Below are 27,567 nucleotides of genomic sequence, written 5' to 3'. Positions count from 1 at the left end.
TAGCTTACCTGACTCTCAGAACCTCCACTTGAAAGTCCGAAAAGATCTTGACTAGTAAGGAACGAAAGGAAGTCGCTGCGAACGATCAAGGTCATCTTATCTGTCCTGACCCAAGTTGAGAATTTTATACATTTATTTAGTAAGCGTCTGTCGTTGTCTATTTGATGAACCAAAATTAAAGCTCCCATCGTGGCACTGGCACGGTAAGGCTAAGATACTTCCGATAACACACGTCGGAATTGTGGAGTTTGAGCACAAGCCACACGCATATGCCAAGCTTAAACATCTCGTTTTGGTTTTGAGCAAAGGTACCCAGCTCTAAATGTTTCATTGCTGCGTGCAACGGTTGGAACCTGACGCGGCGATGCTGACCACAGATTGCCGCCCAACCCGAGATTAGAGGAAACCCGCAAAGGCCCTTCTTCACCGGGCTGCTAGGATCATATCCGATTCTTCTCGCTCAAAGCTAGTGCGCCGTTACAGAAGGCCATGATCAAATATCTCGGGTGAAAACGTTTTGGTGTGTTCCTCTATTAACTTGGCGTTATGACCGGGCGCAACGATGTTTTTTGACGCGTGACATTTGACCAAACCTGTGGCTTAGCCCCTCACTTTGATTTGCAGGGCAGGGACCCAGCTTTCTCAACCAACCCCAAGGCCACCAAGGCTGGGCTCAAGTGGAATTGGAATTGGTTGTGACAGATGTTTGCACCCTAAGTAACCCTCCAGCCAAGGTAACCTACCACTAAGGTACCTTACCTTGCTACCTATGGTCCCCTCAAACACCGCGGCCAGTTGAAGGACCCACCACGATTTGCGACGTTTGTTCGGCCTACAGCCCACTTCCACGCAAGCCGTCAATCACATCGATCGCATGCCTCACAAGGCCGGCAAGACAGTCCCGAACTTAACGCGACATTTTTCATCGGGCCCGCTACCTAGGCACCTTTACACCACTTCAGCCTCTAATCCCTCCGCACATTGTCACCACCAAAATACTGAAGATTGAGCGAGAGGATGCGATAAGCCTAATACCTCTCCGCTTTGACGACATTGCGGAATAATCAAAGGCGTCCAGCCCCAAGCCACCTGCCAGCAGCGGCTTGAACTTGTGTTCGAGACTTACCTTAGCCGGCGCTAGACAACCGTGCGCGCCCAAGTCTCCCTCGTCTGACATCACCTCGGGCTTCTGTACGCCCAGGATCGATTCGACCATCTCCCAAAGCGACATCGCTTGCTTCAGAAATACGCCCACGCTTACGAACTAGGAACAAGAAATCGCAATGTCATTCAACGACGGGCGCCGCTACGGCCATGTGCCTCCGGCGCAGTACCCCGTCCAGAACACACAATCGCAAGACCCCGCCCGTCGGTCCAGCTTCCACCGTGGCGACGACTCCAGCTTTCTTGATCAGCAGGGTAACGGCATGGTTCGCGCCGATGACGAGCTTTTCGTCTCCAGCCCGGTTGAGACACATAACTCTGCGAGCACGAGACCACCGACGGGTTACGGTGCTACCGCGAACGTTGGCATGGCTGGCTACCAACACCAGTACCAGGCGCCGCCTACGCCAACATCCTACAACCCTGCACAATTTGCAACGCAGCCGTTGTCTACGGCTGGCTTTGGCAGGTCTTTGAGTACAAACCAAGTACCCAGCACCACTAGATCCTCTTACAACACTCCGGCATCCCCTACCTACGGCGGTCTTGCGTCGCCAACAAGCTACACTCCCCAGGCCTACAACCCAGCAGCGTATGCGAACACCCGCACAGCGGCCGCTCCGCAGAGGCAGGCGACATATCACGGCTACAACAACTATACTCCTAACTATAATCCTGCCGCCCCTCTCCAGCCATCCTTGGCTTCTGCCGCTCCGACCTACGGGTACGGGTCGCCACAGGCGCAACAGATCGCTCAGCCCTCATTTGAGCAACCGGCGAGCAACCATCAGTACAGGTCATCGAATGCATCGAATTACTCCCAGCACTCGTCAAATGCCTCCTACTCCTCTCAGTACAGTGTCCCTTACGGCTCTTCGGCTTATCCCAGCTCGTACACAGGAAGTAACAACGCGTACGGCGGCAGTTATTCGGCAAATGGGGGTGCGTCGTCATCAAGCCCTTATCAGCCCGGTGCTCCGCAGACGCCATACCCCATGGATGATCAAATACCAGTAGGGCCGAACTACTCCTCCGAAAGCCTCAACCGTCCACGGTCTACTTCACAGAGCTCTCCCCTACCATCGCCGCAGTATCAGCCACCTCAGCCCTCCGGAGGGGGTCTCCAACGACACCCAACGAACGCGCCGCTGCCGAACAGACCGATGGACGATGTACCGGAAGAGTGGGACCCAAGCGGGCCGACTGTCGACGACGGCCGCCTCACTCAAGATAACCTTCTTCGGGAGATAGAGGCCGACCTTGGAATGCTACAGCACTCAACCTCACAAGCATCGTCATCTCAGTCTAGGCGGCCCAGGCCGATCAACGGCAACATTTCTGATGACGAGCGGAATCTTCTTCGGGAGTCACGTCTCGCCGACAGTCAGGGTGCCTTCAGCACCCACGAGATGAGCTCAGCATTGAGAGAAGACACGAGATTCCAGCAGGGTTCGACACTTGCTCCGCCAGCAGCACCGCCGGATGACAGTCTTAGCGATAATGAGTGGGCTGGTGGCATGGATTTTGGCGGCATGGACCTCGGGTCTTTGGGCGGAGGTTACGCAGGGACCTTGTCCTACGACAACAACATCAGCTCCCCTCCAGCCGACAACCAATCCGGTGCGTTTGCAGACGCCGATGTAGATTTCGGGGGAACTGGTGGCCTTCAGTCGGCCTCACTCGCACGAGCACCGAGCTTTGACCAGGGCGACGAAGAGGTGTCTGTTCGATCCAGGAGAAGCGGGAGCGAGTCGCCCTATAAGGAGGATGATAACTTCGATATGCCTGATATGTTCTACCATCCGGGTCTATCCAGCAGGCCGCTTCCAGCGATCCCGCCAACTGGTTCCGATAGCAGCTCGATGATCTCAGCCCACCCCTCCACCCGCTCACAGCACCATGGCTACTCGCAGAGCTCCGACGCAGCACCTGGTCTGCATAACCAACTACAACAACAGCAGCAGCAAGTCGAACGATCAATATCACTATCTAACCACAGCAGCACCCCAACCGTAACTTTGCCTGGTCGGTCGAGGACTGATGCCGCAGAGGAGAGAAAGAAAGCACACAGGACCATGGCCCAACAGGCACAGATGTCCAGTGCGGCCAATATACCCTACGACGGGTTTGAAAGTGCAACACCGTCTTCTGCGATTACTTATGATGCCATCACACTTCCTACTGGACGACGACGCAAGTTTGTGCCTGCCAAGTTGACCTCTGGTGATCTTCGTCGCTGCCTGGAGCCATGGGCTCTCAGTGGTATTGCTTCCTGGATCCGTGAGATGGCTGAGGGCGAGCCGGATCTCAAGCAGAAGACGATTGAGGAGGGTCTCATCAAGTTATTTACTACCAAGGTCCCAACCATGAATGTTGCCGATGCGGAAACACTGGCCAGCAAGGTCTTTGACAGGATGTTATCGGCAGGCATCATAGTTCGCGAGGAGGAATGGGTCAAGTTTGGCCCAGGGACCATATCTGGCGTGCTTACACAACTTACTGGCCACGGCTGCTATGCGGCCAAGCTCCACGACGAAGAGATCCCAGGCAGGTGCTACAGCTATTACTGCACGAGAACTCTCAAGAAGGCCAATTTGGACGACCTGATGTCGGGAGAGACCATCAAGAAGACAGACTGGAAGGAGTATCACGATCTCACGGATACCGTCATGATTTCTCGAGGAAAGAAGGAAGTCGAGCGTCAGAATAACTTGCATGAGATTGTGTACAGCGAGGAGGTCTTCATGAACCACATGGAGGTTCTTCGTGTGCTGTACAAGGAGCAGCTCAAGGCATGGCAGCCACCAATCATCACCCCAAACAGGCTCGGCAAGTTTATCGACAACGTCTTTGGTAAAGCCGAGGCAGTGCAGCAGACAAACAAGGAGTACTTGCTCGCACAACTCAAGTACAGGCAAGCGGAGCAAGGTCCATGGATCCATGGCTTCAGTGACATTTTCCGCGAGTGGATTCGGAAGGCCAGGGAACCGTATATTGCATTCTCGGCATCGTACCCTTACGCGCAGTTCCTCGTCCGACGCGAGAAGGACCGCAACGTGCTTTTCCGGCAATTCCTTGATCATGTGCGAAGCCACCGAAGATCCGAGAGGCTGGGCTGGGATACGTATCTCAAAGCCCCCATCACACGACTGCAACGATATTCTTTACTGCTTCAGACGGTCCACAAGAATTCGGTCAAAGATGACGAGGAAAAGGCAAACCTGGGTAGAGCCATCGAGGAAATCAAGGCGGTGACCATGGAGTGTGATAAGCTCGTAGATGACATGACGAGACAAGTGGCACTCATCGAGCTGCAGTCCTCATTGGTTCTACGCCCCGGGTTCCAGTCCAAGCTCAACCTTGATCACTTGGGTCGCGAGCTCAAGATGCAGGGAGACCTTCAGCGTATGGGATCTCGAGGCGTGCGATGGGTTGAGACGCATGCGCTGTTATTTGACCACTATTTCATTCTAGCCAAGATCATCCCGAGCAAGGATGGGCGAAGTGAGAAGAAATACGATGTGTCGAAAGAGGTAAGCCTACAATCTGACTCTTGACTACTGAGGCGCATTATATGTACTAACACGGGTCCCAGCCAATACCAATGCCTTTGTTGTTCCTCGAGAGCATGAATGATGATCCGGTTTCGAAACAAAAGGGCATAACTGCTCCACTGAACCGTGCAGCACCAACAGCTGGGTCAGGGACTCAGCTAAATAAGGTCATGTCGAACGGCGGTGATCGACCAGGTCTCGAACACTCGAATACAAGCTCGTCTGCCTCATCGATGCAGCCTGTGACGCGGCTCAACACTACCAACTCATACGAAGAAGGGAAGATCCTCTACCCTTTCAGGGTCAAGCACCTGGGTCATGAAGTCTATACGCTATACGCCACGACAGCGCAGAACCGACAGGAGTGGTGCAACCAACTGATCGAGGCCAAGACAAATTATGCCAGGGCATTGCACGCACAAAACGCGGAGCCTTTCCGGCTGCGTGTTGTGGCCGATGGAGCTTTTGCTTACGATTCTATCTCCGCCATGGGAAGGACAGCAGGAGTGCCAATCCGTGGAACACCCCTGGATCGTGCCATTAGAGAAATGGAGCAGGTTTACGGGCCTGGCCGAGGTCCGGCAGCAGTATGTCGGGCACAGGTCAACTGTGCGACGGCATTCAATGCCTATGGCAAGTCGATCATCGCGATTGGAACTGACTTTGGCGTCTACATCTCGGAGGCCAGCAACCCGCGTGGCTGGACGCGTTCTGTGCAGATAAGCAAAGTGACACAGATCGCGGTGTTGGAGGAATTCTCGGTTTGTTTGATCATTGCCGACAAGTCGCTCATCTCATATCCTCTGGACGTCATAGCTCCCGTTTCCAACTTCCCGGCACCGTCTCATGATAGTCCTCGCCGAGCTCCGGTGCGTCTAGCCAAGGATGTCAGCTTCTTTGCAACAGCGCGTATGAAGGATCGGATGTTGGTTTTCTTCAAGCGAAAAGAAGGAATGCACAACACATTTAAGGTTCTTGAGCCTGTGTTTCAAAAGTCGTCAGAAAAGAAGTCACGTCTGTTCGGCGGTAGGAAGGGAGGCTCAGGAAGTACCGAGTACTTCCGTGACTTTGACGAGTTTTACCTCCCTACAGAATGCTACTCGCTCAACCTGCTGCAGACGTACATCGCGGTGTCCACGGCCAAGGGCTTCGAGCTTTTGACGCTTGACAAGAAGCAGACCATGTCAATACCGCGAGACCTGACCCTGCCGGCCATCGCCGACATTGCGCAGCGCATCCAGAGCCAGCGGCCCCTAGGCATGTTCAAGCTTAACGACCAAGAATTCTTGCTCACTTACGAGGACTGCGCTGTGTACATGGACAAGCATGGCGAGGTCTCGCGAACGCTGATCATGGAATACAGCGGCAAGCAAAAGAAGGCCCGCGCGGCCACCATGTTTGGCCAGTACCTACTCCTGTTCAACGAGGACTACGTCGAGGTGCGCAACGCGGAGAACGGCCGCCTCAGACAGATAATCGCGGGCCGCGACGTCAGGTGTCTCGACTACGGTTATCGCGGACCGACCGGGCCCGGACAGGGCGTGGCCACAGGCGCACTGCCGGTGGATTCTCAAGGGACCGTCAAGATCTGCATGAGCCACCCCGAGGTCCCTGGCAGTCAGATTGTGTTGGAGATGGCGTTGAACGATGGACATTTAGAGAAGTCATAATGGAGAGTGGTAAAAGATGCGTTTAGAGATGGTATTCATTATTTGGGGAGGGGTAATTTTATTTTAAGGAATGGCTTTCAGGCGGACAAGACAACCAAGTCCAATTTCTTTTCTTCGGTTTGGGATGACGTGAACAATATTGGATGGGAAACATTTGGGCCTGCTCCATGTTGGAGAGGGCAAGCGGGTTTGATACTATTGGTGCTGAATCATGGTTGGAGAGAATGATTTTCAACTTTGCAGTAGGAATGGGTCAATATTCCCATGTTGTTTCGATTTTAATGACTCTTCACAGACAGGGCTTCTGTTTCCGGCTTACTCGCTTTCTGTTTTTTTTTTTTTTTTTTTTTTTTGCTCCAATATGTCCATAAGCGCGCATTGTTTGTTTGTGTTTTATGAATTTTTTGTTTATGACCCCAGTGCGGGTGTGTTTGGTATCAGCTGCGTTTTCCCTCAGCTGTAAAAGTTCCACAGACCATATAAGCCATCATCTAACTTGGAATGTTCTGGCTCCCCAGCTTATATATTCCATCAGGAAGTCTGTTCTGCTGGAACTCGCTGCAAAAACCAGACAGCCTTTTGTTTGCCCGTGTTGCTTGTTGACTTCCCACCCCATCCATGTAAATGGTTTCCATTGACATATTCAAATCAGTTCTAGTCTCTACCTAAGGATCCTATATAGAGCCTAGTTAGTATCATTGATGAGGAAACTCTCATCAAGAGTCTTATGCAGATGCTGGCTCTCCTTCGGAAAGTCCAATGGCACGTAGTGGTGCTCGTCTCACGATGAACTCTCACCTTTTCAAACCTGTTTGATCTGCACACCAACGAATAGCTGCCAAGAAATTCTCACTCACGGAATAACAAATATCTTTTTAAGCCTCACTCATTTGTTATAATCCCGGTACAGGGAACACCCCAAAGACACAAGGCTTTGGGTCTTTCTTGTCTTCAGAAGATACCCGATTGTCAAATTGCCAATCTTGACCGAGTCAGACTAGACTCTGTGCATGAACCAAAATGTAAGAAGCAAGGCTAAGCGAATTCCCCTTGAATAAGATATACAGATGAATCGAAAACTTGAATTGCTGAAGAATCGCGGCCAAAGTGCGCGCAGAAGACTGCTTACCAGCCGGTTTGTGAATACAATATTTCCCACGCACGTACCTAGTAAGAAACAGGTATGATAAAGTAGTATGAGAATAGTAAAATAACGGGATTTGGTTTTAGACACTGTGGTCATCCCTAAGTTTCTATGAAGCCAGTCCTGCACATAGCGTGGAATGTCAACAAGTCAACAATCCAGCCTACACGGTTGTGGAAACGAATATGCGAGAAAAAAAAAAGACAAATAAAAAGCCAGTTGCACAATTGGGTATGCTGCTTTGAACAAAAATAAAACCACGACAAGATACCAACAAGTCGAGGGTGAAAACACGAGGGAATCAGGACACAAGATAAAGGTGGCGAAGCCGTGCCCAAAGCTGAAGGGAGAAAAGAAACCAATCTCCACCGCGACAAATGAAAGGGAGGGCAACAAATCACTGGCCAACAAACCTCCGCGCAGTCTGTACTGGTCCGCCACCGGCCAGCTTGCGCTCCTTGAGTCTGCTCGTCCTCCACGTCTCGTACCACTGCTCCCTGCTGGCCTCGCGCAACTCGCCGCGCCAGTCATTAAACACGGCCTCCTTGAGCTTGACAAAATCGCAGTGATCTTCGTTGTTGGGGTCTGCAAATCCCCACGGGAACGCGCGTCCGACGACACCAGGCTCGTAAATGTCCGGGCTGATTATCGACATAGGAATGAAAGGCGGCTCGTCCTGCTTGAGTTCTTCTGCAGTTCGACTACGACGAATTGAATCCCTCTTCGACGCCCTCGACGACGGCGAGGCAGAGTTAGCGCCTACAACATCGCCATCGTCCTCGTCTTGATTTGACACCTCGCCGTCGATTTCGTCATCTTCGTGTGTTGTTAATTTTTCTCCGCTGGCTACCTCTTCATCGTCCTCAGCCGGCTCCTCATCCTCCTCGTCGATTCTGCTAGAATCCGGAGTCGCTTCATCGTCGTCAAACCCGAGGGCCTCCAGTGGATCCAGACCTGACTTCTTCAGGCTATCCCAGACGGTTCGCTTGAGCACATCCATGTGCTTGGTGGTGATTGTGTCGGCCTTGGAGATGACCGGGATGACAGTGGTTTTGCCTTGCAGCGTACGCAGAACTTGGAGGTCCAGGTCCTCATCTAGGCTGCCGACAACGCGCGCGGGAATACCCTGGGTCTTGCTGCCAGGAGCTTGCGCAGCTTTGACCGCAGCAATGTTCCGGTCAAGACGAGCAGGGTCAAGGACAAGGAAAACGGCGTGAATGTGGGTATCTTGGACACCAGGAGAACGCATAACCTTCATCTCCTCAGTGAATGTGTCTTCGAATTTGCTTTCAAGGAATGCCGACATTTCGCGGAGCTGAAGATCCACAACGTTCTTCTCGAAGCCCTCCGAGTCCCATAGTGTCAGACCGACGCGTTCGCCATCGATTTCGGTTTCGAGGTAGTGAGGAACAAAGTTGCCCGAAGCAGCAGCCCTAGGCGTCAATTCACTGCCATCGATGGTACTCTTGGTGCGCTTCTTTGGCGGCAGGGCGAGCGAAGTTTTGAGGAATTCTAGGAATGATGTCTTGCCAGAACCTTGCGTACCGACGATTAGAATGCTGTTTTGGCGCGAAGCGATCGAGTTAGTTGACTATCGTCACAAGCAGGCCGACGCGTTGAGGATTAAAAAAAAAAAAAAAAAAAGACATACTTGAAAGGAGTCGGGTCCTTGCGTCTTCGAACCCTCCTCGGGTTGTTAACCGAGCTTATGGCGCTGCTCGCGTAGCTGTACCTGCCACGATGCGTCATGCTCTCGGTGCGAGCATAGGGGTCGACCCAGGCGCCATTGGGAATGGGCGGGACGGGAATGTTGATCGCGGAGCGTGAGCTGGGCTCCATCGAGGGACGCGAGAGAAGGGACTGGTTGTCAATAAACGAGTGTTGGCCAGAGACGATCTGGAAGCTGTCCGGACGAGGATTCTCGCCGCCAAAGGACTGCAGCTCCGGGGCTGGTGCGCCGTTGTAGAGCACGGGGAGGCGAGGAGGGGATTTGGGAACCGAGGCGTCACGCTGTCGCTGAAGTTCCTGTTCTCTGAGCTGGGCCTTCTTGCCCTTGAGCTCGCCTGACTTGCTGCGTCTTAACAACATTCCGAGACTTGAGCGGCGTGTGGGAGGGCTCATGGTTGTTCGGGGATCTTCTGTCGAGGGTGCCTGTCGTAAAGGCGACCGGGCGGGGACCGGGCCGGCTGTGTACTGGGAAGCTGCCACTATGGGTAACTTTTCGGCAGCTGTTTCTGCTGAGTAGGAAAGGGCATTGACGTCAGCATCATGATCGCCGTGGATATAACCATCGTCCTCATCATGCGGCTGGGATGGTTGTCTGATTCGATGCATGTTGAGTCGCGACGGGAAGTAACGAACGATCCACACATGCAGGACAAGCTGCGCGTGCGTCTGGTTTGTTTGTTTGTTCTCTTTTTTTTTTTTCTCTCCTTTGGTTCGTCGGAACGGGAAGGAAGTTGGGATGAGATGAGGTACCAAAGTGAAAAACAATGGGAGGAGAAACCGTGCGAGATCCAACTAAATCCAAATCCAGCCCGGAGATTCGATGGTTTTGGGCAAGTACCTTTCCAACTTACCGGTAATTTAGGCAATCACGGCCCAAGGAAATTTCGGGGTCCAGCAATCGAAGGCGGACAGGCCGACGATCAAAAAGGAGCTCCGTCTGATTAATTGAATAGGTAGGTAAGCCAGTCGAATGGCGCTGATGTAGAATTGGAGACGCAGGCAAATAGGGTGCAGGATGGCACAGCAGATGGATTTTGTTTTGTTGCTGGCGGCTGGCTCCCCCTGATCTGTTTCGGTTTATTCTTTTCTTCCGGTTGGCTCGTTTCGAGTGGTGGAAGCGCCTCTATCATTTACGCGTGCGACTGGTCGTTAGCCCTTGAAACCTGCAAACATTGGCGGGTCGCAGAAATGCGACGAGAGCATTTATTGGAGTGGGTGGATGTGGATGTTCAGATATGAATGACACGGAAACTGGGACCACCAGACCAGACCACAGCTAGCTCGACCAGGTTTGGTGAACAGAGTGAAATTGGGTATATGATTGGCGACCTGCACCTCAGCTAACCAAATATGTAGCTTGCCGGATTTCGTTACTCACCTTTTATTACGTTGAGGTGGCTCAGTTACCTCTTAAAAAGCTTCCAGCAAGACGAATGCGACTTGTGTGTCGCGTTACACCGCCTTGTCGTCAAATCAACGACGGGAAAATGGGCGATATCAACGTCCAGTTACACAACGAGACTTGGTGCTATATTCTTTCCGTTCGCCTGCCCCGCCTGGTGTTCGTTGCTTTCAAGTTGCTTGCGTTGCCTCTATGTCGTCGACTCTATAGGTTTTTTTTTATTCAGGCGAATCGATGGGTACAAGTCGACGCGTGACAGTGTTCGATTGAGGTGTTGATTAGGGTCGACAGGATACAGAGAGCACCTGTTTTCCTTCACGTCGCATATAGGTATTTGGTTCGACTGCGTCTCGTCTTTGTTGGACGAATGCGGGCGCAACAGCAATCTTTCTTCTGCGCGTTCGGCAGAGGGGTTGAGACTAAGTTGCTTCTTTGTTCGGAGGCGCTGTTCAAATCTTGGCCTTTCCTTGTTTCTTCGCACTCAATCTTGGTCAGCCTTCATGGGATTCAACAACATTGCATCCCGTCATCTGATTGCCGTGCGCAGTTCAGCTGATAAATCTGCCCAGCATCGGAAAGGATTGAATCAAAGGGACTACTGCAGGAGGTAGGTCTTGGTAGATTGGGCTAAGGAGTGCGCGCTAACGTAAGGTTATGCCGTCACTTCGTTTGCTCCCATCAAACGCCATACTATTTCCCACTTGTGCTCACATTTCCGTTTGCGCCGAAGCTAGTACTTGTATGACAAGTGATCTTTAAGTGGGATACTTACATTGCTAGTAATGTAGTAATGTGGCTCTTCAACGGCGCCAGCCTTTTCTTGTTTGTTTTCTTTTCTTTTGCCTTTGCAATGGAAGCCTATGCGCGCTCCCGGGGTGGGCTAATAGAACGTGGTAGGTTTAAAAGTTGGGATGAAAGGGAATTGTAAGCAAGTAAAAAAAAGGTTACGGAATAATACACTCCTCAGGAGCTACGGTGCTCCTACGCGCTGTGATACGTCGTGTATGCCACGCAGTTTGTGGAAGAATAAGAGCGGCTACCGCTACACCCCAATCAGGAAGCGTAGAAACGAAAGGGTTGCGTTAACGGCGGTAGACCGGATGGTATTAATTATGAAAGAAAAGAGTGACGGGCTGAAGGAACAAAATTCAGTCCACGACCAAGATCAACTGCCCACATACGAATCGGGACCTGCAGCTTTCTGACCTCTAACTGGAGTTAGCCTAGGTGGGTTTGAAGAGAGCGGGTATGCTTGCATTGAAGCGGATGCAGGTACAAATTGATGGGAAAGCGGATCGATGGGGATTAGAAGGCGCCGCGCCGCCCTTTTTTTTGGGGGGGAGGCGCACAGCCAGTGGGGAAAAGGACGTTCGATGTCCCACAGCCCTGCCCTGTCAGTTGTCTTGGTTGCCCGACCTCCATCTTCTCATTCATCAGGCTTGTGGGTGGATTATAGCTGCCCTGGCTTGCCTGATCAAGGATGCAACATGGATGAACCGGTTGGCTTTCGTCATGGGCCAGGGAGGAAAAAAAAAAGAGAGAGAGAGAGAGAGAGAGAGAGAGAGAGAGAGAGAGAGAGAGACAGAGAGCGCTAGGCGCCTTTTCGGGAGTTGGGTCATTTTAGTCCGTCGTGATAGTCAGGGGCACTTTGGACAATTTTTGGAATCTTGTGTGGTCATGCCAAAACCGTTGGATGGTAATCTTCGTTCTGTTTTTGGCTTATGATGGGCCACAAAGTGGTGTTTACATGCAATCTTCACTTAACCCAAGACATTTTGGTACAAGGAACCCTAGTGAATAGATCGCAGACGGAACTTGCAGGGCTTTGCATGTGCACAATCGATGGCAAGTGCGTCTTTGTCAACGTGGGGAGTCCTCTTTTCCTCACATCTCAACTGCATTACGATCTCGAGTGGGCTTTTTCCCTGTCGGCGCACCGCATCGGTTCCAATCCGGGAACCTTGAACTCAGCCTTTTTTCTTCTTGTTTGATTCTGCGGAGGTTTTTTTTTTTTTTTTTTTTTTTTAAAAAAAAAAAGTTTTATCCTTTCCGTCATCCACTGTAATGCAAATTGCATTGCCTCGATATTTGCAGACTGCGCCTCATAAGCTTCACATTTGCATAGGGCAACGCTGCAAACACCACAATCGCTGTTCCCTGTTGGCAGCTGCTTGGTAGTGTAATTATGCTCTGATCAATTTCAAGGGGGCCGTCCTCCTCCGCTCATTGCGAGTGGTCGCCCCCCCTTTAGATTGCAGCAACGCACTCGGCACAGCCCGCCAATCAAAGACTGACATTGCCTCAAGGTCGTCTCTCTGTTTTTTATTCACACCTTCTCCCTTTTTACTGACATGACCTTGTGTAAAATCTCTGCTTGAATTAATTCGGGCATGTTTCGATCCTGACAAGTTCAATAGGCATTTTTGTTTCTTCTTTTTTTGGTCGGAGAAGCCTCACGCATTAACACCAGTAGACGCTGACGCGTTGTTGTTCTTTCCTCAAAATACTTACTTGATCGCCTTGATGAGCAAACCTCGTGCAGTCTATCATTCAGATCGTCAATGTTGTATAGTAAGTTTTCCTTCACACAAAAGTCAGTACGCAACGTGACAACACACAGTAGACGGCCCACCTAGGAGAGGTAGCGTAGGAAAAGGGCCAAGCAACAACCTTGCTGCTCTCCCTCTTCGGCGCGAAACTGGGCACCCACCCCCCGCACCTGTCATTTCTCGCTATGGAGACCAAGATGTCTTTTTGTGGGCAAGGATGACTGCCCAGCAAGCCAACACACTTAGGTGAACTTACTAGGAGAACAGCAGGTACCTTTACGCAGCGTACCACGTCCAATGGTACCTCGGCTAAAGAAGATTGATTGAACAAATCCCGTTTGTCGCCTCGTGTGACGGTTGCTAGTCAGGGCTTAGTCTAGCCGTGGCCGATCTTGCTCAATTTTGTGAGATTGGTTTTCTTCCTCAGAACACGAAAAAAAAGAGAGTCGGTATCAACAAACAAACAGTACAATTAGGAACAGAAAAAAAAAACACATGCAAAGGTTTCGGCGGAATTGGGGGTGGGCTCGAAGGGGATATAACTCAAAAGCCCCTATGATGCTCCTTGCACACCATCCCCTGGTTACCCTTAAGATGCGCGCATTACACCCTGATAAAGGCATTGGTTTCTCTCAAACAAAGTGTGACCCGAGCTTTTTTTGCACCCCATAGAATCACGGATGGATGGGTTCCTGATGTTTCACGGTAATTGCTGTTGATAAGAGGAGACAAAAACGGGCCCCGGGTACCACCTACCACCTACCCTGAATTCATCGGAACTTTAAGAGAGAGACAAGATATTCCTGACTGTTTACGAGCACAGCAGGGGTGAATGATTTTTCTCATTGGTCTTGGCTATTATTAAGCTGACCCCTTGACGAGATATTAATATTACGGCTTGGCCGAAGGCAGGGTCTATTCCATGTTCTCGGAATAATAACGCCATCCTGTCTTGGGAGAAGTGATGGAATAACTGATGAGATGAATTTATTTTTCTTTTGCGATGTCTACAGAAAACTCCTTGCGCCGAGAAAAAAACGCGCCGTAGAGTTGCGCTCTATGCTGCGTCCCTTCTAACAAGCGTATGCGTAATCATGCCATGATGTTGTACAAAACGACTTTCAAAGCCCTTTTCATGTAATAGAAATTATGTCCCCCTCTCAAGTGACCGAGCTTTGTTTCACCCAGCAAACACATCATGCTGCAACTCGACCCCGAAATCCCCGGCCATCTGCCTCATCCTTGCCTCCACCTCGTCTTCCATGCCGCCGCCGAGCCCCAGGAACTGCCGGAGCTTGAAAAAGTAGAACACGACGTCACTGGCCGTCAGGACCGTCTTGAACAGCGCGTGTCGCCACATGTTGGCCACGCGTTCACGGAATGGCCGATCCCGGTCCTCAAACATGCTCCTGCTCGCCCACTCGCCCATCATCTTGACGCGGTTGACGGGGGATCCCATGTGCTGGTTGTTTCCCTGGACGATGCGCATGTTGCGGCCGATAAAGATGAGCTCCTTGGGCCACTTGTTCTCGTCAGCCAGCATCTCGCGCACTGCCTGCTTAGACCGCTTCTGCAGCTCGAACCGCCGCTGCTTGGGTGTCATGTCCTCGGGCAGGTCCATGCCGAGCAGCTGCCGCCGGTAGTGGCCGTCGCCGCCCTCGTACGGCCGCATCAGCGTCGCGCTCGCAAACAGGTCCGCCCCTTTGATGCCCCACTGGTCGCACACCCTGGCGATGGTCTTGTTGTCGAAGGTCATGAGCGCCTTCCAGAACTCCGAGTACTCACGTCGGAACTTGGGCGTCAAGTAGACGTACAGACCGTGGTCGATCAGCACCAGCTCCGCCCGCCCGCCCGGCAGCCGGCGGATGAAGATGTTGCCCGGGTGCGGGTCGCAGTGGACCACACCAAACTTGAAGATCTGGGCGCTAAAAAGGTCCACAATGGTCGTCATGACGTCCTTCTTGCTGAGGCCCAGCCCTCCCTTGCCGTTCCGGCCTCGCCATTCGTCACGCTCCGGCTTAAGCTTTGAGCTCTCTGGATTTCGACGCAGCTCCGCCCGCACGGCCGCCATGTCTGGGGATGGAAGCGGGGTTCCGTTAACGCCCAGAGAGCCCTTGCCGTAGCCGCCGTACCAGGGCCTCGTCATTGCCTCGCGGTCCCATAACCTGACGCCCTCTATCCACTCTGTAACTAGGACACGCTTGCTGCTGAGTTCAGAGAAGACCTTGGGGATGTAGACACGTCCACGTAGATAAGGTTCATCGGCGATGAGATCACGCATTGTATCTGAGTTTTTTGCTTCGTTGATAAAGTCCGTCTCCAGTTCCAGGCGCTCTGTAATGAAGGGCACCATGCTGTAGAAGGGAAGATCAAACCACCATGAATAGATCCAGGTGACAGCCCTGTGAAAGAATTCGGTTAGCTTCAAGGTAAGGCAGCCTGTTTTCACCAGTGGCAGGCCCTGCTATACAAACTCACTTGAACGACCACAGATCCCAGCCTATCTGCTTGGCGATCTCTGGCTTCTGGATCTTGACGGCAACCTCGGTGCCGTCCGATAACCTCGCCCAGTGCACCTGCGCAACGCTGGCACTTGCCCTGGCCGACCTCTCCATGACGCCACGGCCATCCGCGCCCGCGAAGCTCACACCAAACACATCCTGCACGGACCGCCCGCCAAAGTCCTCCCTGATGACCCTCTCGACTTCGTCCCACGACACTGAGGGGGCGTCGTCAAACATGCGCGCAAACATGCGCTGAAACTCGGGCGGTAGCACCGCGCTTTGCATGGCGATGGCCTGGCCAATCTTGAGGTACAGCCCGCCATTCTTGCGCAGCAGCTCAAACAGGCGCTCGGCGTTGCGGCGGTGCAGGTCCTCAATGGTTCCCGACGAGCCGATCAGCGGCAGCGGGTCCGGCCGGAAGTTGATCTTGTAGTCGAGCGCAACGAGCAGTCCCGTGCCAAAGGTGCGCAGCGACCGGCCCATGCCCGAGGCGTACACCTGGCTGTCGATCGCGTAGAGGGTGCCCAGCACCGCGCTGGCGATGAAGAGTCGGCGCGCCCATTTACGGCTGCGCGTATATGTGCGTGCCTTTCTTGGCCCGCCAAGGGATGAGGGAGAGGGCGGTACTGCGGGGCGAAAGTCCGAGGGTGTGTGCTGCGTTTGGAGGGTTCGGATGGATGGTAAGATTGCCGTGGGGATTCGGCGTGTCGGTCGCGCGAGGGATGCGCAAGACAGGCAGCTCGGTATTCGGGCGGTGGTCGCGGTGAGTAATCTTCTGTTTGGGGCGCCGGAGCTCAGGCGAGCTATATTGAGTCGGAACATGGCTGCCTTGGCGCAAGGCGAGCAGTAATACGAGACAAACAAAACCCAATGAGGTATTATTATTCTACCGGTATGGGCTGAATGGCGACATTGATGGTATACTTGAAAAGAACAACTTCATTCGTAAATTCTGGTAAGAGAAGGCGGTTATCTGGTATTTGTGAGCTAGTTGTTTTCTAGCGGCGTTATCTTTGCCGTTGCTGACGTCGGCGATTTATAATCCCCGATCTAGGGAAGGTTGCTCCGTTAAATCCGCATCGGGCTCAGTCCACCTGCGCAGTTCACGAAAACGGCTCGGGATCGGGCGGAGGCAGAAAAGAAAAAATTCAGATACAAAAGTCTCCGAGAACAATTCTATGGTGCCCTCATTCGCCCGCCTGATAACTCCATGAGGATTAGAGAACAAACGTCCAAGTGTTGATTAATTAAGTTTCTCGACGGGCAGCAAGCTCGGTGGGTCACTGCGCTTGATGAACAAAATCTTTATCCGGCGGTATCCCGATCCTCGATATCCCCACCTTCCATCACGTGCCTACGTGTCGCCCGATAACACCCCCAAGCTCGCGACACACAAACGCTATGCCCGAATTGAGTTGCACTTGCAAGATCCCAATTCTCAACCAGCTGCTGCTTGTCGTCCTCGTAGCTGAAAGCGTATGGTGTCTGTTAATTCACATTGAAGTAACCACTTGTCATTCCACCCGGAGACAAACCTTGTTAATGACTATGGCAGTGAATACGAACCCAGCTACATCTTTCATTGCGCAAACATTACCTCGAGTGACAATTGGCAGATCCCTCAGCAGCGCCCTCTGAAATGACATCTTCTGGATCAAGTGCCTTCTCCTCAGATATCCGTGGGCCGAAACTGACAATACCCCTGCCGCCACCCATTGCATACTACCCAATATGTAAGCCATGGCAAATACCTCCATATGAGATCATCAAGAACCTGAATGCCAGGTCGCCGCTCCATCAGATCTATATTTGCAGGGATTACTAACATGGTACCTGTATGCCAATCCTCCAGAGGCTCGTTTTTTTTTTCTGTATCATAATCTCGATGATAGTGGCAAGTTCACTGCCATGTAGATCAGGGTATAGGACAGATCAACCGTGTCTGGAACATTAGCATCGCCGGGTTGCCTCTGTTGGGCGGCCTGGATGATATTGGGATATATGTTGAATGCAGCCGGGACAAAGTTTGGGATTTCGGCTATCCATCAGTACCGAGAATCGGGCCAAGCTACTTCCTGGGAACAGTATTTTGAACACACCTATCTGGATGTCTTTTAAGATGTCGGAGGCGTTGATAAGAAGGAAGTTCTCCTCGACAAGGTTTGTGGGCCAAAAAAACCTGGACCGTGACCGTAGTGGGCGTCACCATAAAAAAAAGACCCAAGCTGCTGTGGAGGCTGTGCTTGTACATATTCCTGAAGCTCGAGAGAAACGGCACTTGCTTCAAATCGTGTGTCAATGGGCTAGTATGAAATCCACGCGGCGTTGTGACAGTGGGCGGGGTAAACCTGCAGCTGAGTGCTCAAATCAGCCCACAGCGAGGGTATGTTAAATAATTGGTACAGTTAACTATAACGGCAGTTTAAAGAACATGAATGCATGGACTTTATGGCTATTGGATCAGAGATATTCCTTATTATCGTGTCTTTGGTCATAACAGCCAAAAGGTTGCGGGTAGACACCCAGCCCATATAAAAGAACAAATACTGAAGGGAATAAGAGGGCAAAATGGGAAAGGAGAAGCCAGGGACCAATGCAACATGAGAACAGTAGAATTCCGGTAGCTCGAAAGAGCGTTTTGTGATATAAACACCAATGGCGGGCGAGTCTTGTTGTGGTGTATGTCTTTTTAAGCGTAAAACCCAACAGCAGCCCATCCCTAACAGCAAGCTCATCTCAAATTATTAATTTCGGCTTGATATTAGATATTTAGCTAACCGTCCCATTGGGATCCATATTTCTGTGTTGGGTTGTTATCAAGGACTATTCTAGTCCGGTACTAACAAGTCTTGAAATGGGAACACGACAGAGGAGCAACTTTTCCATACACAGAGCAGAAGATTTTACATAATACTTATTTTCTTTCCTTCCTTTCCATATTCGCTCCCGGCTTTATAATTTGCGACGTGCAAGACAGCAAATTGTACGCTTAGAAAGTTTGCTTGGCAGTAGGAGCTTAGTCCACGAACCCAAAAGGGTAAAACTTTTGATGTTTCGCCTAGAAAAATGGGATATCCAGATTTTATTCGGCGTTTAGCAGAGGAGAGGCATGTACTATGCGAGTTAAGCCTGGTAGTGCATAAGCACTAATCACTGGATCGCCCAGTAAAAAGTGTCAGTATTGATGTTACCCGGCGGTGCCTTGCCTGCGTATGATCAAGCAGGCGGTCGAACCCGCCTGGTGTCATTTATAATTTTACGAGAAACCAGAAGCTTTTTACAACCCCCAAACTAGTTAGAAACAGATTTGTAAGAGAGCAAGCAAACAAAGAATTACAAACCATAAGGAAATATTAGAGTTGATGATCTGCAACGGCTAGAAGAAAGCATGCCTCCTCAACGATTACCGCAGCACAAACCGGATGTCTGCGAACAATAACATGATTGGGGCGTTTCGTCCGGGGTTCAACCTCCAGATCCAGGATCTCAGTTTTGAGTTGGAATTGAAGGACGACAGCAGTAAAGGGAAAATATAATGTTTCTTTTGGTTGTGCTCCACTGATCTGAGGAGGTTCCAGAGTCAATTCACACCAGTGGCTTGCTTCTGTACACGTGAACCGCCCAACCAAACAATCATAACTTCCATACTATATAAAGCGTCTTCGCGCATTGAATTCCATGCTTACCAGACTCACAGGGAAATTTGCACTCATAGCGAGTCGACTAAGAACAAAAGTGGCGAGGCGGATCTTCCTCTACCCAGCAGTAGTAGTCTATGCTAAGTCGATCTAAATCTAAAACTAGAATCTGGAGATTTGCTTGAACGGTTCGAGGGTTCATGCAGGCTGTTTAGCGGCTTACTCCGTACCGTTTGGGCCATCCCTGCCGGAGACCAGGCCCCCACCCTTCCGTGAACCAAGGATCAGCCCTACTAAATTAGTCGGGCATGGCTTCTATTCTACTGTATACTGCACAACTCGTCCCCTACTTGCCTAAGGTAGGTACCTACTTGCTACCAAGCTACCAGGTATCTACCTACAGTATGTACGCACGTACAATGCATGCAAAAAAGACAAACTCGTCCGTTCCAAGTTTGTGGTCGTGCTTTGGTACTGATTGCACCATGTGGGGACTGAGCCACTGGAGTTCTTATTTTTATTATTTCATCACCTTTTTTATACACTTTTTACTCTCTCTTTTTTTCTCACTTGTGAGTGAAGCGGGGTTTGGCTGATCTGGCCTCTTTGCTTTCGTCCGGCTTTACTTTCTTTTTGGAAGCTTGTGTCAAAAGCCTGGTCAGGGACCGTTCCAAAAGTGCAAATGGGCAGCCGAGATCCATTCAAATGCTGGCCAACCTCGGACAGGCCCCTGTTCGATTGGGCGTCGGATTGGCCTTGCTCTGACGCGCGGGTGGTGGCGGTGCACAAAAATAAACGGAAGCTCGATGCATTACATGCCCTACCAAGACCATTCTGTTTTCGTTGCTTTTTACCCACTCGATGATCCGGGCGTTCTGGTCCATTGTGCGAAATGTGTGCTTGATTGAAGTGCGTCTCGGCTCTGGTCCGGAGATATGGTTCGTTGGGCGACAGCCCATGGCTCCGTTTACTGCCTTGCTTTTTCAGGCACACCAATCTGCATCGTGACATCCCTCGACGCAGGATCAAGCCAATCATTTCGGTCGTGAGATGTCATTTTGATCGAGGGAACTGCCAGCTAGCTGCTGAGGGGCGGACTTCTTAGTGCTGCACCTAGCCTTTTCTGGTAGTAGTCAGTCATAGATCAGAGCAACAAATTAGCGTAGGAAGCTACGCACCAATGGGTATTATACGAGCATTCAAACGTATTCGCACGTACCTACTGGGTGGTTGGCAACTATGCAACAATGGAGGGCTAGGATCAAAAGTTCATCAGACTGTGATCATCACCGCAGGTTTGCAATCTGTCGCGCCATCATCTCCCTGATTGCAAGTTTTGCCAGTGTCCGTCCCAGGTGAGGCTACACCGTAGGTTATAAATAGAACTCCTGCTTGAACCTTGGTTGCAATAAAGATCTATACTTGTGGCTTCAGTAAACTGGATCCAAACCACACGATAAAAAGAGAAAAAGAAAAAGAAAACAGTGTGTAACGAATCCAGCTTGGGAATATTTCAAGCACCGACAATCGTATCATATGCCACAAAATGCGAATAAGGCACTTTTCCAGTCGTCAACCATTGATCAAAGCTTCGGTGGACCCACGGTCCAAACACATCAGCTTCACTAACGCTGAAAAATACATGTCCTCGGTTCCGGCGGTGTGAATATATTAACCCCAAGAATATGGTGGCCCTCTGTAGGTGGCCGAGGGCCTCACGCTCCTCTGGGCGAAGTCAAGAACGCCCGGCAACGATATAAATGGGGTTCTATCGTTGTTAGGTTTTTTTGAACGTCGCCAACCAGGTGTTTTATGTTCAGGCAAATAGTTTGAGGAGGTCACAGAAGAATGACGAATATCAGAGAGGGTAGCGTTCCTAGAGCTCTGATATTCATAGCTAGTAAAATAAAAAAATGGAATATCCACAGCTATCAAATACATGTTCATTATACATAGAGATAAAGCACCCAATCACTACCGCATGTATTTGGAGGCTTCAGTGAGTTTCGCCATATTTTCCGTCGTAATTTATGTTGTAAGCCAACAATCGGACAAACCCGGCTGCTTGGGATGCTTACCTTTCAACCAGGTTGGCCTACCGCGTGTGATAGCCGGGTGGCGCTTGAATGCGGGATTTTGAGTAAGGCCATGCGCATGATTTCTTGAATGGCCCTAACGGTCAGGGCGGAGTGAAGAGTGATGTATTATTATTGGAGCATCTTAAATCGATGCTGAAGCTTTCCAGTAGTAGCGCTTCGAGGTTGGCTGATCCTCAAGAGAAAGGAAAAATACACTTCAAGTAAATCAAAAGCCTCGAAACTTTGCCCATGCCGGCATGCGGGTTTGACTAAAGAACACTGCGCTTGTAGTCACGCACTCTTCACTCCGCTGAATCAACATTGTGCTCATCTAAAAATTCTGCATTGCTATCTCGGACCCAAGAGCTGGGCCACACGGGTAACATGACATGCAGCTTTTCGATATTTTAGGCTGAGGGGTCGCTGTTGCAATCTCGCGAAATATTGAACAGAAAATTCTGCCCGCCGGACCGCATTTTTTGCGCTCCGCGAAAGGTGCTGCAGACGAACAGGTTACAAAGCAGGTTGAATGTAACACTGAAAGGCCCTGGATTGAATTGAAAATGGGACGCGTAGATCACTCTCAAAGTCGGATTTCTTTCTGTTACACAGAGTTACATTTTGTGAATGTGGACTTTGAAATGACTCTTTATCATGCAAATCAAAATACCGGTAATAAGTTTGGCTATTTTCTGAGAACTAGGATACACAGTCATGAGGCCAAAAGGAAATTCTTGCCTTACAGTCAGTACACATACCTTGACACATACGAGCTAAAGATCACCCACCCACACACACAGAAAGGCTGATGGACCGATTGCGGAAATTATCCATGCAAGAGGTTAGTCTACCACAGTAGAACTATCTGCGGACAAGGACACCGAAAATGGCTACAAAGTATCACTGCAGACCATTAATCTGCACTGGGCGGGCGATTTTCCTGGACCCAGCGTCGTTTCGCGCGAGGCTTGGCGCTTCGACGGTGGGTCAGTTTTATCGACTCGGGGAGGGGACTTGATTGGACAGGGGCGCGGTCAACTCATGCGACTGAGCCAAGCGAGCCAGCCAGGGACCCAGGGCCAACTCCCACACGCAGCAAGAGTTGCGCGAGCGGTAAAAGTGGGCCTTCCGGTAGGCGGAGCGTGGGTGAGCATGGTTGGAGTGGTGCGGGTGGCACAAGGTCGGCCTGCACCCCAAATTCTCGTGCCGCCACGACACAGAGTCTCCGTCCTTCCTCCTTGATACACCAAGTCCTTCGCTGTATGGGACCCGAACAAAAAAATATTAACCAACAAAACACTCGACGACGACGACGACGACAACGCCGCCGGAGACAGGTCATCACCTGGGTCCAAATCAAAGGACGCAACTACATTCGTTTTCTCAGTGGGCGGCTGGCTGCTGGATCGGAACACGCTGCATTGGAATTTGGGTCACGAATCAAAACATCATTGGCGACTGTGGAATTTGAAAGGGCTGCAGAGCTTTTGCGGCCGACACGAGGAGACGGAACCTTTGAAGCCGAACCGGCCATTTTTAACGACCGACGTCTATACGATACGATCAGAAACACATTTCCGATCAATACCCTCCGACATTCTTGGTGCTTCCGAGTTGAGTCACATGTCTTCGAAAAAGGGTTCAATTGAATCATCTCTACCAACGCCTCGCTCTACACTCGTACTCGTACCTCAACAAGCGCCAACTTTTCAGGTGAAATCAGGGTTGGGCCACACTTGATCGCTTTTGGCGGAGCTTCTCGCTCTCGCTCCCTTGGCCGCGTCTTGAAGACGCGGACTCGCAATAACGAAACTTCCTCCATCTCTACGACTCGGATCAACGAACCTATTGACTCGCTGCCATGTTACGGCCGGCTACGCCTCTGGCGGTTCTGCTCGCCGCGGCATTTGGCCTGTTGTTGATTTCGGTCTTGTCGACACCCATCATCAAAGCCATCCCGCTTGGCGAGTACGTCGGCGTGACGTTTGGTGTTTTTGGGTATTGCATCAACAACAATGCGAGATGTAGCCCCATAGAGATTGGCTACGACGAAGGCCTGGGTAAGATTCCTTACTAAACCTTGACCTTGTTGATTCCGTCTTGACCCTGCTGACCTCCAAACTCTATAGCCGCCGCGCTGGCCGACAAGAACGCCAACTTCGACCTCCCGAGCCAGGCGAGACGCACGCTTTCTACCATTCTGATCATCCATCCCGTCGCCGCACTCGTTACCCTGATCATGTTTGCCATGTCGATTGCCGCGCACTTCCATTCGCCATCGCACTCGGCGAGATACCTTCTCATCGTCTTCATCGTTGGCCTACTCAACTTTGTCATTTGCCTGCTTGCCTTCTTGGTCGACGTTTTGCTCTTCGTTCCCCACATGGCTTGGGGTTCATATCTGGTTCTGGCGGCGACAATCTTGGTTGCGCTCAGTGGACTAGTTGCTTGTGCGATGCGGAGGACGCTGGTTTCAAGAAAAGCTAGGAAAAAGCGGATCGAAGAGAACGCCGAGATGAGCGGCGAGAACTTTTACAACCGTCAAGCGCAGCAAGTCACGCCTCCAGCGGAGAACAAACCGACTGTTCCCGTTGTCAGTGGTGCTAACGGCGCGGTCGGCGACAAATTGCCTAGCTTTGCGACTTACGAGAAGCGGGACGATCTGAGCAGCGAAGATAGGGTTCCTTTGACGGCAAACAGCCCGGCCAACCGCTCCCCCAATGCGCAGTACAATGACCCGAACCGACCAGATGGGCAGTTCAACCAGCCTCGCAGGGCACCTTCGGGCAGGGATCAGTACGGAAACCCGATGGAAGGACCAACAGATTCGTATGGTGTGCAAAGGGCTCCATCAGCGGAGCGCATGAACCCTGGTGCTCGAGGTGGTTACAGAGGCCGCGGTTACGGTCCACCAGGGAGAGGAGGTTACGGGTATGGCCCGCCACCCGGCAGCCGAGGAGGCTATGGGCCCCCAGGCCGTGGTGGATATGGACCTGGGCCGAATGGCAGGGGAGGGTATGGACCGCCTCCAAGAGGTGGTTATGGTCCACCAATGAGGGGCCGCGCGCCACCACCTGGCTACCAATATGACAGGAGAGGCTCCCCGGCGGAGGCGTACGGCCCGCCGCCAGGACAGGGACCATATGGGCAGAGGCAACAATCCCCAGGGCCTCCTTCAGCGCCTGGTTACGGTATGAATGGTTCAACGCCAACAGTCTCGTCCGCCGCGTACGGCCACCAACACACACCTTCAGATGATCTACCGAGAGCGGAATCGCCTCCTCCGTTGCCTGGAACAGAACCTATGCCGCCAGTAGGGCAGGCGGTCGCGATGGACGCCAAGACAGGTAGTCCACAGGTGCCTCAAAATGGCTTCACAGCAATGCCGCCGCCAAACCGCTTCGGAGGTGGTCAGCAGTTCCGAGACAGCGATGCCGACATACAGGGGATGGTAGGGCTCCAGCAGGGTATCACGCCTGCAGGTCAACAACCTCCGTCCCAGCGACATCAAACTCTCATGAGCGAGCCGAGCCACTATAGCCAGGAAGGGTTAGTAATTCGATATTCCTAGGGCCCTCATTTTTGTCTTCAATCAGTCCCCCGCCTTGCTAACATCAAGTGTAGACCCCAATACGTACCTGCCCGACAGAATTGGAATGACCAACGCAGCAAAACCCCTGGCGCAGAGAGCGTAATACACCCAAGCATGATGCCACAGCCACTCAACGCATCAAGGACCGACCTCTCTATATCGAGGAATTCACCGGGACCTGGGGGTGCTCCGGCAAGGTCACGCACGTCGGAATACTACGAGGACGTAGCTCCGAGGTTTGCTACTCCTGATCCCTCATTACGTGGGACTCCAGTTCCGGGACAAGCTGGTGGGAGGATACCACCGCCCATAAACCTACCTGCAGGTGGGCCAGATTTTGACGAGATGCCGGATGGCTCTCGCAGTCCAGCCGCCTCGGAGAGGTCAACTTTTACTAGCATCTCCCAGCGTGGCATCAACCCGAGGTGGAACCCACCGCCACCGTCTATGATGCCTGGTTACGGACCAGCGCCACAAAGGCGACCAAACCGCAACGATATGCTGCTGAACAGCAACCCAGATTTTGAGCTGCCTACCAATCGAGGAGGTAGGGGCGGTAGCCCGCCTAGGGCACCAGGGACATCGATGATCCCGGGTAGCGCTTATCCCAACGGTCGATTGTAGGAAACCAGCAGCCGTTGGTTACTGTGCTGATCCAGATTCGCCATAAACCCATACTATCCTTCCCCGTACGACTCCAGTTCCTATATCTTTTATTCAAACATTCGATTCGTCATTTCTCCCCAGCCCCAAGCTACCTTGCTTCGAGCCAAACACATCATCATATAGAGGTCGGTTTCTTTTCTTTTACGCCTTTTGCGCACAGCCGTACCCCTTTCGATATTGGTGGACGGCAGTTTGCATACACCCGAAAGAGCTGGGATATTCAAAATTTCACAACCAAAATTCGATTTATATTTTGCTTTCCCGTCCATACTCATATATTTATAACTTTTGGGCTCTCATACAATGGAGTTTACTCTTTTTCTTTGTTCATTCAGGGATATCTGTGTTTTGCCTTTTCTTTTTTCTGCTTTCCTTTCTCATTTCCTTTCTTTTTTTCGCAATTCAGTATATAGGTGGACTTATTTGTCCTGTTGGATACTCGATAGAGAGTTACCAAGGCGCGGGAGGCTGTTTTTGGAAACAGGGACTCGTTGAGGGCGAGCATGATTGGGGAGCTCGAGTGGAAAGAAGAGGGTGGGAGGAATGGGCCAGACTCGGTTATTTAACCGGGCCTTTAATGTCTGCTTGGCCACAAGGAGTCTGGTTGATCTAATACGTTGGGCCTGCCGTTGGAAGATAGGAGACAGAGATAGGGAGCTCGTGTCTGAGTTGGCCGATAGTCCTGTATGGCTCAAGATGTGTTGTCTGAAGAATTCCAAGACAATGAAAGGAGACATGGAAACCGGCAGCCATTTGGCTAGGTAGTAGCTTGAGGAGACGAGATGAAAAGAAACAAGAAATAAATTAAACAATAATCGTCGCCAATGTGAAAAGATTTATGGCTTTTGAAGTTGTGCTTAGCAGTCCTTGTAGCTATACATTAGTCTTGGTCTCAGAAATTAACACAGGTCGATTACTTGCACCAATGCAATTGATATTTGATCCTACATAAATATTACCACGATAACGGGTTTGCTTCTTGTCCTTGACCGGTTCTGCCAGTCAAGTCTGATATCGATGCCCTCTTGCCTCTGCGCTCCATGTTCCGTACGCAGAGAACCAATGTCACCCTCTCTTCACCGGTCCATGCAAGCCAAGCCCATCACGCAATCCAAGCGGTACTTTTGTCTCTCCGTATTCGCTGGCCTGGAACCGTCGACACTCTCTTGACCGGTGGCCCTGCAAGCCAAGTTGGCCAAGCATATTCCCACAACCATGTGTCCGTCCCATCGGAGCTGGCCGAAATTATGGAGCAGACGACATCTTGACCCCTCTCTGGCTTCGTATATGCCTCTCATACGGGACCTCTTGAGGTTTCTTTGTACGAATTTGGTATAATAGGGAGTGGGATCAGGGGCTTGGTGGATAAACTCATATCCCACGACGTGCAAAAAGTCTCATTCCTGCCCGCTTGATTATTATTACCATAATCGTCCACGCCGGTCATGAGCAGGGCTGTCATATCCAGGCAGCTTACCATCCACCTAAAATGATAAATTTGCAGCCAGATCTAATCGTGCTATTTTGTGAAACAAACTCTTACCACAGAGTTCGAGAAGATGTAAGCCAGACCAAGGACAGACTTTCCCAATGTCTACACAGCTGCTGTGGTTAGAATAACACCACACACCAGCAAACGCTCTCTTCCTCTTGCAACTGCCAAGAGCAAACTGTACCGCCAGTTTGATGATGTCTTCCTAACACGCCATTGAGGCCATCTCGGCCGGGCAGTCTGCCACCCTCATTGTCATTTTCATGGTTGTATAGAGAAAGATTATGTCCAGGTTAGTGAAGATGTAGTGTATTATGACCTTTTCCGCAGGTGATTGGAACAAGCTTTAAACAGTCCAGATAACCCATTCTTTCTATTTAAATAAG

The 27,567-nt window shown here is 51.2% G+C and overlaps 6 protein-coding genes across 6 annotated transcripts; 2 read left to right on the top strand and 4 right to left on the bottom strand.

The window, feature by feature from the left end:
• Positions 1–296: 296 nt before the first annotated feature.
• MGG_12644 (Rho1 guanine nucleotide exchange factor 1) lies at positions 297–6,742 on the top strand. The gene is made up of 2 exons (XM_003721116.1): positions 297–4,697; positions 4,760–6,742. The coding sequence occupies exons 1-2, from the start codon at positions 1,284–1,286 to the stop codon at positions 6,386–6,388; spliced, it is 5,043 nt and encodes a 1,680-aa protein (XP_003721164.1). The 5' UTR covers positions 297–1,283; the 3' UTR covers positions 6,389–6,742.
• A 584-nt stretch (positions 6,743–7,326) lies between these two features.
• MGG_02626 (septin) lies at positions 7,327–11,866 on the bottom strand. The gene is made up of 5 exons (XM_003721115.1): positions 11,435–11,866; positions 10,639–11,135; positions 10,112–10,383; positions 9,184–9,766; positions 7,327–9,091 (listed from the first exon to the last, which is right to left on the bottom strand). The coding sequence occupies exons 4-5, from the start codon at positions 9,651–9,653 to the stop codon at positions 7,930–7,932; spliced, it is 1,632 nt and encodes a 543-aa protein (XP_003721163.1). The 5' UTR covers positions 9,654–9,766; positions 10,112–10,383; positions 10,639–11,135; positions 11,435–11,866; the 3' UTR covers positions 7,327–7,929.
• A 2,310-nt stretch (positions 11,867–14,176) lies between these two features.
• MGG_02627 (atypical/ABC1/ABC1-B protein kinase) lies at positions 14,177–16,971 on the bottom strand. The gene is made up of 2 exons (XM_003721114.1): positions 15,690–16,971; positions 14,177–15,613 (listed from the first exon to the last, which is right to left on the bottom strand). The coding sequence occupies exons 1-2, from the start codon at positions 16,535–16,537 to the stop codon at positions 14,392–14,394; spliced, it is 2,070 nt and encodes a 689-aa protein (XP_003721162.1). The 5' UTR covers positions 16,538–16,971; the 3' UTR covers positions 14,177–14,391.
• A 49-nt stretch (positions 16,972–17,020) lies between these two features.
• On the bottom strand, positions 17,021–17,785 carry MGG_15030 (uncharacterized protein; the record flags this gene model as incomplete). The annotated part of the gene is made up of 3 exons (XM_003721113.1): positions 17,542–17,785; positions 17,251–17,437; positions 17,021–17,200 (listed from the first exon to the last, which is right to left on the bottom strand). The coding sequence occupies exons 2-3, from the start codon at positions 17,434–17,436 to the stop codon at positions 17,021–17,023; spliced, it is 366 nt and encodes a 121-aa protein (XP_003721161.1). The 5' UTR covers position 17,437; positions 17,542–17,785.
• Positions 17,786–19,572: 1,787 nt separating this feature from the next.
• MGG_18011 (uncharacterized protein) lies at positions 19,573–20,391 on the bottom strand (the record flags this gene model as incomplete). Its single annotated transcript, XM_003721112.1, has 3 exons — positions 19,573–19,643; positions 19,772–19,855; positions 19,980–20,391. The coding sequence occupies 3 exons, from the start codon at positions 20,389–20,391 to the stop codon at positions 19,573–19,575; spliced, it is 567 nt and encodes a 188-aa protein (XP_003721160.1).
• Positions 20,392–22,640: 2,249 nt separating this feature from the next.
• Positions 22,641–26,514, top strand: MGG_02630 (pH-response regulator protein palI/RIM9). The gene is made up of 3 exons (XM_003721111.1): positions 22,641–23,491; positions 23,561–24,980; positions 25,056–26,514. The coding sequence occupies exons 1-3, from the start codon at positions 23,293–23,295 to the stop codon at positions 25,645–25,647; spliced, it is 2,211 nt and encodes a 736-aa protein (XP_003721159.1). The 5' UTR covers positions 22,641–23,292; the 3' UTR covers positions 25,648–26,514.
• The last annotated feature ends 1,053 nt before the right edge of the window (positions 26,515–27,567 follow it).

The sequence above is a fragment of the Pyricularia oryzae genome, chromosome 7 (genome assembly GCF_000002495.2).
Source record: "Pyricularia oryzae 70-15 chromosome 7, whole genome shotgun sequence".
NCBI classification, from domain to species: domain Eukaryota; kingdom Fungi; phylum Ascomycota; class Sordariomycetes; order Magnaporthales; family Pyriculariaceae; genus Pyricularia; species Pyricularia oryzae.
Note: the sequence above shows the minus strand (reverse complement) of the source record. Positions and strands in the feature narration are given on the sequence as shown.

Excerpts from the sequence above, each read along its gene's own strand:
- MGG_12644 (XM_003721116.1), top strand. The coding sequence starts at position 1,284 with ATGTCATTCAACGACGGGCGCCGCTACGGCCATGTGCCTCCGGCGCAG. Across the intron at positions 4,698-4,759 it reads AATACGATGTGTCGAAAGAG|CCAATACCAATGCCTTTGTT; the intron begins GTAAGCCTACAA and ends CACGGGTCCCAG.
- MGG_02626 (XM_003721115.1), bottom strand. The coding sequence starts at position 9,653 with ATGAGCCCTCCCACACGCCGCTCAAGTCTCGGAATGTTGTTAAGACGC. Across the intron at positions 9,092-9,183 it reads AAGGACCCGACTCCTTTCAA|CATTCTAATCGTCGGTACGC; the intron begins GTATGTCTTTTT and ends GCGCCAAAACAG.
- MGG_02627 (XM_003721114.1), bottom strand. The coding sequence starts at position 16,537 with ATGTTCCGACTCAATATAGCTCGCCTGAGCTCCGGCGCCCCAAACAGA. Across the intron at positions 15,614-15,689 it reads TGGGATCTGTGGTCGTTCAA|GGCTGTCACCTGGATCTATT; the intron begins GTGAGTTTGTAT and ends ATTCTTTCACAG.
- MGG_02630 (XM_003721111.1), top strand. The coding sequence starts at position 23,293 with ATGTTACGGCCGGCTACGCCTCTGGCGGTTCTGCTCGCCGCGGCATTT. Across the intron at positions 23,492-23,560 it reads TGGCTACGACGAAGGCCTGG|CCGCCGCGCTGGCCGACAAG; the intron begins GTAAGATTCCTT and ends CAAACTCTATAG. Across the intron at positions 24,981-25,055 it reads AGCCACTATAGCCAGGAAGG|ACCCCAATACGTACCTGCCC; the intron begins GTTAGTAATTCG and ends CATCAAGTGTAG.